Source organism: Drosophila mojavensis, unplaced genomic scaffold, assembly GCF_018153725.1.
Source record: "Drosophila mojavensis isolate 15081-1352.22 unplaced genomic scaffold, ASM1815372v1 contig_36, whole genome shotgun sequence".
Taxonomy (NCBI): Eukaryota; Metazoa; Arthropoda; class Insecta; order Diptera; family Drosophilidae; genus Drosophila; species Drosophila mojavensis.
In genome coordinates this window covers 6,884,692-6,894,455 of record NW_025318858.1, presented here as the reverse complement: position 1 = coordinate 6,894,455, position 9,764 = coordinate 6,884,692, and the positions used below count along the sequence as shown (strand labels likewise).

The 9,764-nt window shown below is 38.9% G+C and overlaps 1 protein-coding gene across 2 annotated transcripts; it reads right to left on the bottom strand.

Moving 5' to 3' along the window:
• Window positions 1–606: 606 nt before the first annotated feature.
• Window positions 607–9,732, bottom strand: LOC6576199 (protein spitz). Of its 2 annotated transcripts, none has more exons than XM_002002159.4 (2): window positions 9,512–9,732; window positions 607–2,163 (listed from the first exon to the last, which is right to left on the bottom strand). In XM_002002159.4, the coding sequence occupies exon 2, from the start codon at window positions 1,872–1,874 to the stop codon at window positions 1,134–1,136; it is 741 nt and encodes a 246-aa protein (XP_002002195.2). In that variant the 5' UTR covers window positions 1,875–2,163; window positions 9,512–9,732; the 3' UTR covers window positions 607–1,133. The 2 variants fall into 2 exon arrangements, with proteins under 2 accessions (XP_002002195.2, XP_032585327.1); XM_032729436.2 differs by lacking the exon at window positions 9,512–9,732 and adding an exon at window positions 5,131–5,442.
• Between the last annotated feature and the right edge of the window lie 32 nt (window positions 9,733–9,764).

Genomic DNA, 9,764 nt, shown 5'->3' with positions numbered 1-9,764 from the left:
ACAGAATATTCAAAGGCAAAGGCGAGGATTTCGTTATCCTTCGGCAGGTTGTGGCCCTCGATCTCAATATGTATAGATAACTGGCAATCATCGGAATATCGACATTGGAAGCAGACTCCACTAATGTTCCAGATCCTAACGTGATCCTGTTATACATATGTACAATACTAAATAGTGTTGAACATAATCAAAACTAATGGAAAATCAAAAACATTTACATATTTACCAATAAAAGAAGTCAAAAATAATTCTGGTATAATTAATTAATGTCTAATAATTAAATATTCGCTTTTTGAAATTCCAGAATTCATCCAAACTCAAATTCAAAATTGTAAAATCGTTTTTCGTGTTCTTCCCACAATGTTTTCAATAAAAGCCTAAAAGTATGTAACGGTATTTTTAGCATCTTCATTACCGTGTTAAACTATTTTCATAGTACAGTCAAGTCTCGATAATTTGTCCCGATCGAAAATCGCGATAAATCGAAAAATAACGCTTTCGATAATTCTCGATAAGGCGAATTTCTGTGTAAATCGAATTATCATGATGTATATACATATATGTATGAGTTCCTTTCAACTGAATTGCAATCAGAAACACAAGAAATTCTGGGACTTGCTCCCTTGGCATAAATAATATGCAAGTGCAGCGCATGTTTATTTAAAAAATTCTCATTGTAATTCATACATAGCTAGTGCAATAAATAATACTTGACGTGGATCATTGTGGATGTGTTCGTGCATGTACATATATATGCTGTGGTATACATATATGTATAATAGTTATAGAGTAAAATAAATATAGCTCCAGCACAAGGTATAATAAAAATACATATTCGATTCACGATAATTAGAGAAGTGAAGAATCTCATCTCAGGTCTAAGATACGCACAAGAACTTGGAATACAGAGCTTGTTACACGTAACATTTAGTAAATAGGACAGTATGTGTATGTAGTATGTATAATGGAACATTAAGCTACGACTAAAGCACATAGAAATTCGTAGTACGCATTTTCGGCATGACATGCATAACGGGCAAGGCAGAAATCATTTGAGATAGTTCAAATATATACTCGTCTATAGCTAAGTGGAAATTATGTTTTTAGATTTCTGTGTCAGATTCAGTTTGAGTTTAGAGCTTGGTGCTGCGCCTGATGGCAAAGGACATCAGGGCGTGCTCCAGCCGCATGTGATAGGGCAGCTTGCCACGCGTCACGAGCGGCTCATCGCCTGAGGCGCAGCAGCGGTCGCGACAGCACTCGCAATGATCGCCATCGCTGCACTCCTCCTCCTCATCCTCGAGGTCGTCCTCCTGAAGCTCGCGCTCCTTGGCCGCGCGCTGCTCGAAGCGCAAGTAGAACACAAGGCAGACGAACAGCATCAAGACGAGGGCGCACATAGCACCGCTGGCGATGCTGGCCTTCTCGAGCATGGGACGCGGTCGCTTGGGCAGATAGGAGCCGTCGATTTCCTTATACTCGCAGCGCTGACCCATGAAGCCAATGGCGCACTCGCAGCTGTAGACGGGCAGCTCGGCGATCTTCACGGCAAAGCAATGGGCGTCATTCAGACAGTACCAGGCGTCGAAGTTCTCCGGACACTTGTATGTGGGGAATGTGATGTTTGGCCTCGGTGTTGTCGTTGTTGTGGTGGTTCGCATTGTCGTTGTTGTTGCTGTGGCCGGCGGCTGTGTGGGCGCCAATGCAATGCCCGACATGGACGACGAGACCGACGGACGGGGCTTCGGCACTGTGCGGCTGGAGCATGCCTCGATCAAAGCCGGACAGCCCAGACAGCTGAACAGCAGCAGCAGCAGCAGAATGCCCATTCTCAATCTGTCGAATACTCTTGTGGCTGTGCTTGTGGAATGCATTTGCAGGCTTTTGTTTGAATTCTTTCTATTTGGTTTGCAACTTTGTTTGGTTTCTCTTAAGATCTTACAATACTATTATTTTGTGTGTATAAAACAATTAAATAAAACGATAAACAAGACTATCACAAAGTATTTAACAAATGTCGTTATGCACAGCGAGGCGTCGTCATCAAAGGCTCTTTGGAATTCGGTTCGAGTACAGTATCTGTATCTACATATGCAGCAGAGTATCTGTGTCTACATATGCATCAGAGTCTGTGTGTGTGAGCGAGTGTGCGGATCGGCGTATCTGTGAAAAAGATACAAATGCATTAGTAAATTGTCGGAAAATCGAATTATTCGATAATCATTAACGCAAATTTTCAATAATCAAATAAATGTCGGCTAAATAATGGCGTCATAAATCAAATGCAATCTGAACGGCTTATTAACTTATATCAAATATATATTTAAAGACACAATTTCACTCGAATTTGTTAAATTTCCTTGTTCATTTTTTTTTTTCAATTGTTTCTCTTGTTGTTTTCCGTTGATTATCCTAGCTCATCAAAGCTGGCTGTGATATGCGTCGGGTATCCATATCACAACCACTTGATGAGGCTTAGATAAGCAACATCAAATTTCTTTTGATGCAGAGTTCCGATTGATTTTTTAAACTGATGTTCCACATTATAATACAGGCTGGCCGAATAAGAGCAATAGGAAAGGGAATTGCAATTGAAATAAAAACAGTTTTAAAAACATTTCATTTGTTCTGATTTCATTTCAATCTATATCCTTGTCTGTGATAAATTTGTTTTTATTTAGGTGGTCCGACGATTCCGACTCCAAATCTAGAGCCATCACGATATTATTTCTAATATATTTATCCAATCTCTCTCATAGTTTTCTGAGTTTCTTTCTCCGATTAAGTTTAGCCTAAGATGCAACAGAAAATAGTATTGAAAGAAGGAAAGTTATTTATTTTATATTTATTTTCCGATTGCTCATATTTGGTCACAATTTACTTGATGACTTGCTTCCAATTCCATGTCCGTCTTCAACGAATGTAATTTGAGTGCGACCTACATTATGATTGACTTGATTTGATTTGATTGATTGATGTACGTTACATTACGCTAAGCTCATCAAAGCTGGCTGTGATATGCTCGCAAAGCTTTCAAAATGCATTTCACAGCCTCTTTGAGAGCTCAGCATGAATGTGGCCAATTCTTATGATAGAAAGAGGTACAGGTATATAGATAGATAGATAAATATTTTGATGATATTTTGATTTGTAAAAGGAGGAGGGCACCATGATTTATAATTTTGTTCAATGATTTATGTAGCAGTTCATTTGAACTACGAATAAAACTAGTGCAGATTATATCATGTGTTTGAATGTATATTTTTATAATTTATTTTTATTATATTTAAAAATATTTGTTATTCATTTTTGAATTATTTTTTATTATCTTTATTATGGGAATTATCTTTTTTTTTTACCAGAATTTTTTTTATTTTATTATTATTATTTTTTTTTTTTAATATTAAATTTACTTTAACAATTTTTAGGCTATCTTAGTTTTTTGTTTTTTTATTAAATTTTTTTCATGTTTTGAATTTTGTACTGAGCATCGTGTCGCTCCTCAAAGCTGGCTGTGATATGAGTAGGCAGAAAAAGCAAACATTTCACAACCACTTTGAAGAATGACACAATTCTCTCTCTTGGTCTCTCACTCGGCCGCGCTCCCGCTCCCGCTCTCGCTCTCTCCCTTGCTGTTCGTTGAGTGGAGACTCTCTCCCCCGACCTTTTTGTTAACCTGCTGCAGTTTAAATATTACTGTTACTTCGTTCATTTCTGTTAGTGCTCACCGCCGGCTTTTGTTTGGACGCCGCAAAACAAATATAAATAAAAACAAACTAAAAATAAAACAGAAGCGAACCCAACTTTATAACACTGGCAATGATGATAATGATGGCGACGACGATGATGATGTGTAGATGGGGAGCGGTGTGCTTGCTGTGCTACACAAATTTGAATGAAGCCGTCGGGCGTTATAGCTTGAGCAAAATTGAATGAAAACATAGCGTACGCTTTTTATTAAGCGATAATAATACGTTAACAAACGGTAATAACAATAACAATAGCAACAACAACAACAACGACGACGACATCAATAAGCACAGACACTTAAAATAAACAATATGATAATATAACATGATCATTGCACGCCATTAACAGTAAACAATCAATATGCATACACATACATACATAAATAAAGAAGAAGAAAAACAAATAAACGTCACTTATGGCACTGATAAACGCCAAGGTTGCCACACGTGGTAAATATGTACCAAATTTAGTCAACGTAAAGTCTACACATTTTTTTGATAAACATATCATTTGCAAATATTTATTATATCAATTGAAATTTTTAACAAATTGTTATTAACAAAATAAAGTAAAGATACGATCAAATATAAATTTTCTCATTTACAGAAAAAAAGTGAATTTTATTTGCATAAAATTTGCATCTTTGGCTCACATTAATGTAAGCTTGGGACAAGTGGCAACCGTGTCGGAAGCCTCAATAATATTTATATGTATATACATACATACATATATATTTATATATTGCATTTATTTATTTCTTTATTATGGCGCCGACACCAAAGCCCGTCAATTAGTCGCCAATTTTATGATAACAATTTCCAAATTTATATACGGACATTAAGAAATCGAATATTTAAACAGAAAAAAATACAAAACAAAGAAACGTAAATGCAATTAAAAGCAAAAATTTCGAGATTTCTTTTCATGCGTGTGTGGGTTTGTATGTGTGTATCTATGTATGTGTGTGTATGTATGTATGTATGTATGTATGTATGTGTGTATGTGATGTGTTGAATTGACAACGTCGCGTCCGTTATTAAAATTTCCGTTTTGAAAATTGAAATCTGCAATGCGAGAGGAACTAGAAGGAAGCCGCACAAAGTACAAGTTGAATAACCATTTTGAACTTGCGCGCGCGTAGGTCAAGATCAGCATCCCATTCTACTGTTCTTTTGCGCTGTTGTTACTTTTTCAATAGGTATTTGCCTATCACTAATAATAACAATAATATTAAAAACAACGACACCAATAAAGAGCAAACAAGTTCGTTGATCTTGGTCATTGCCAGTGGCGAAGCAATTGGTAACAAATATTACTAATAGAAAGCATAAATAAACTACATGCAAGACAACAACAACAAAGTTTGCAACATATACATACATGACAATTGGCAGCATTCAAGAGAACGTCAACAACAACAACACCCGCTAATATTACTGCTTCTGCTGCTACTTCTGATGTTGCGGCAGCTTCTGCTCGGGTCGTTGCCGTAAAACTGCTTCTCTCCTGCTTTCTCTCTCTCTCTCGGTCTCTGCCCCTCTCTTTCGCTTTCTCTATGTTTTTATGCTGCCGTGTTGTTTGTTGTTGCTGTAGTTTTCACGTTGCCTTATGCTGTTTCATTCTTGGGCGTCGCTGCTGCCCGAGTTCGTTGCTCGGTATCTGCTAGTATGCGTTTGTGTGTGTGTGTGTGTGTGTGTGTATGCATATGCATGTGTGTGTGTACATGTTTACAAAACTGTAAGAAAAGCGGTGTGTGAAAACTATGATTTACGTGGTATTCTACCACAGCGAAGATACACCAACACAAGCTCACTGCATTCAGGCACACATACGCACACAATGACATTTCTGTTGTTCTGCTGCTGCTACCGTCGCTTCTGAAATCTTACCGGTTTTTTGCTTTTGCGTAAAAACAACGCAAAAAACAAGTCCTACTAGTTTTTGTTAATGAGTGCGTGCAAAAGAGACAGCAATTGTCTCCACTTAGTGGCGACAACAACCAATTTCGAGGTGTGTTGGATAGAGTACAAATGTTTGTGTTAGTGTGCATTGGTGTGCGTGCGTGAGAGTTCAAGTGCATGCGCTTGTGTGTGTGTTTATGTCTACACTTCGTACGACGCGTAGGGAGAGTACAATTTATATATATGTATGTATAAATGTTTTTTTTTTTTTTTTTAATTTTTAGCTACTTGTCTGTATGTATAAGCATATATATGTGTGTGTATGCGCGCGGGAATGTTAAGAATTCTAAGAATTTCGCTCAAGCAAACGGGGCGCGGGCGATACAGAACAAGTAGAGGTTATGAAAAATATATATTGACACTATTTATGAATAGTTCTTCAATTGAAAATTCATTTTATTGTATTAAATCAATCCATAAACTACAATTTTCATGAATGATGCACAAAGAGACGACGAAAACCACAAACACCAATAAACCCAGTTAGCAGTTTTTTAAATCCTGAGTATTTCTTTCGTTCACTAAATTGAAAAGAATCTATATATATATTTGTTTTGTATTTCCATTGGTTACCAAAAATAATTTATATTAAAAACAAAATCACTTGGCATGAAGCCGATGCCGACGCCGTCACTAGCAGCAGCAGCAGCATCGGTCGCTCAGAAAACACAACCGCATCGCAAACGCTATGAAAGACAACTGATGAAAACAGCAAAGAGCAAGAGCAAAGCGTGGCCAGACTGATTAAATGAGAGACCAAAGTAGACGCCAACGCCGTTTTCTTTTCTCTTCTTGTGTATGCATAAGTATGCATGTGTGTGTAATTTAGGCATTGGCGGCCCGCACACATACACCACCAAATAACATAAATAACAACAACGTACGGTATGGCTTGGGGCCTGTTGTTTTTGTTTTGGTGTTGCCAGAACGTTTCGCACGCTATAGTAGGATCAACATGTTGACATGCCGCCGCCGCCAAGTTTGGAGGAGCTAAATTGCACACAAACAAGAAGCGACGCAGCGCGGCGGTTCAAAAGCAGGTAGACAAACGGGACGAACAGGATGAGGTCCAGACTGGGACGACAACATTTTCTGCTACTTGGATGCTTGTTTTAGTGAATTCGTGGAAATCTTGGTTGATGCGCAGGCGTGCACGTAAACAACATTCCTCGAGGCATTGCATTGAGTCTGGCCTTTTATTTTCTTTTTTTTTTTCTGACATGTTGTGCGCGCCAAAAATAAAAACGAGGCTTTTTACGCGCGCGCCAAGGATTGTGGGGTTGCCAGACTGTCACAGTTATGGAATGCAAGCAATATTTAAATATTGCCATTTATATAACGGCAAATTTCTCTCACATTAAATTCAAGACAAATGCATATAACCGGATTCAATATTTTATTGATTATAGCTCTCACGCAAAACTAGGATATGTGTCTATGCTAAGTTTTATCCATGTTGTCATTACTTAGTCTTCATTCCTTACTAGTTGCACTACTAGTTGTTATAGGACATTGACCTTAAACTAAACAAACTCATGCAAAGTATCTCGGAAGAAATCATTTTCTACGGACTAGTGCAAAATAATCAATACGCATTAAACTGAAAACTTTTAAGCGCAACACACATAATCACACGCATTCAAGCTCAGCGTCATTTGGCGATGACGGTAAAAGGTCATGTAAAAAAAAGTTGCCAATTTGAGATTGGGGCTGGGTCGTCTAGTCTGGGTCGCGAGACGGTTGTCAGACTAGACAGCCAATGCAAATTGTAACGGTAATCATTAGACGAGCACACACAGCAAGCACAGGCATTGACACTCACTCGCTCACATTCGCGATTCTCTCGCGCATTATTTGCATGCCGCTCTCTCAGTGTAGAGTTCGACGGCCTTCTTACGTAAAGACAGCAACACAACGCGCAGCGGCATTTTTCTTCTTTCTAATAAGCAAACACAAAGGGGAACCGGGAGGATTTCGGCGTTGCCACATCGTTCAACACAGAAAAACTCGTTTTCGTCCGCACTCTCTCGCCTGTATTTGTGTCTTTGCAACTGTACAAAAACAACACAAATAACTACAGCTATAACCGAAACACACGGCGCAGACGCCAAACGAACGCTCCCCGTTGGATTGTCCGTCTGTTTGTCAGTCGTTTTGGCTCGCCCGTCTCACTCTGTGTATGTGTGTGTGAGTGTGTATATACATATCGTGTATGCATATGCGTGTGTGTGAACAATTTTTATTTTTCTGAATGTAAAGGAAGTGGCACGTACTGTACATAGCGCTCCGCCGATGCCTGCTGCTTCTGCTGCGGCCGCGACTGCTACCGACGAGGCATCAGACTATGGAGTGAGAAAAAATATACAGACGACAACGACCGACGCTGTGTGATGGTGGTGGCAAGCCGAGACGACCTGAACATGGGTACCAAGCAGACGGGAGCTTGTTTGTGTGTGTATGTGTTGGTGTGTGCAGCATACCTACTATAAACAGGAAATGGAATTTACACACACATTCTATCTACACACACACATACAGCGGCAAATTGTTGGTGAGCCGACAAGCGGACGTGCTGCTTAATTGACAAATGGGCATAAAGAGAGAGTGGCTGAGCCTGAGAAAAAGAGAGAGAGAAAGAGCGAGCAGAAGCAGACAAAGTTGATTGAAATCAATAGTCACCGTACAAGTGTTTGTATATATGTATGTATGTCTAACAGCGCGTGGAATGTGTGAAAAAACGCGGCCAATGGATGGCAATCAAACGACGCTCATTGCCGTCTATGTTGAATTCTGGAATGTCCAAGTATCTTCTGGTCGCGTGGAGACTTTTACTCTGCCGTTGCTTTTGCGTCAACGTCTTTGCACCTGACACACGCGCAGGCCGCGACGACACACCCTGTACCCAAAATCGACAGCAGCTGCAGTCTTGAAACTATTTAGCTGCTGTTTTCTAACGCTCGTTTGCAATTATAACATGTTGCACAATTAGATCCGTTGATTGCCTACAAATAAAGCAGGCTTGCATTGAAAATTATTTACAAGTAAACACGACCATGTGTGTGTACAATTGACATTGTAATTGTATATGGCGACCGTACTACACGTAGCGTGTAGTTTTTACTCGAAAACGAGGAATGAATGAAACTTCGTTGTTTCCCGTGGAATACATACACATGCACATGCTCATCCGTATACATGCAATTGTATATATTTGGAACAAGAGAGAAAGTCTACAATGTGGCCGCGTTGCCAACTGCGTGGACAAATTGTTTACTTTTCGCTCGCCGGCTATGAAGACCAAGTGGTTTAATTGAATGAAACCAAAAAAACTAAAAAATTTAAAAATGAAAAAAATCATTGCTACAATATATGAGGGTGACGCCTTGCTGCCGTGTACTAACCTACATTAATGTAAGACAAGCTGCGGCTGTATAGGCAAAGTAGTTGGCAACATACAAACTAGTTTATTTTACGCGTTGCCTCAAAAGTCTCCGCGTCGAACGAAGCATGGGGAGTGCAGCATATATGCATAAGTATATGTGTGTAAAGGAGAGGGCTATTGAAAAAAAAAAAAACCGACATATACATGTGTATGTATATACGCAACAAAATTTACTGCTGCTTGCGGTGCCTTATGCAGGGGCTACCTACACACACACTCACACACTCAACGAAAATGTATTTTGTCTACTGCGTAAAAATTACCAAAATAATTTTCCCGACGGCCAAATTACACAAAACCAATCATTTATATTTAACAATTACATTCATCTCGGGGTTTGTTAATTCCAATAACTTACATTTGGTGTTCGCAATAGCCATTTAAGCTTTCGCCGCTTACAAAATATTTTTTCACATACTTTGCACACACGCGCACATTTGTTACAACTAATACTGTTTAATATTCGAGTTGCTCTCTTAGTTCGAAATAATTAAAAAAAAGGCACTCAATTCTTTTTTTGTTTTTTCTTTATTTTAATCCATCCGTGTAGCCAGTTCAATCGAAAAATGTTATATCGATTGTGCTGTGCTCATCACCAATGTAAACGCCGA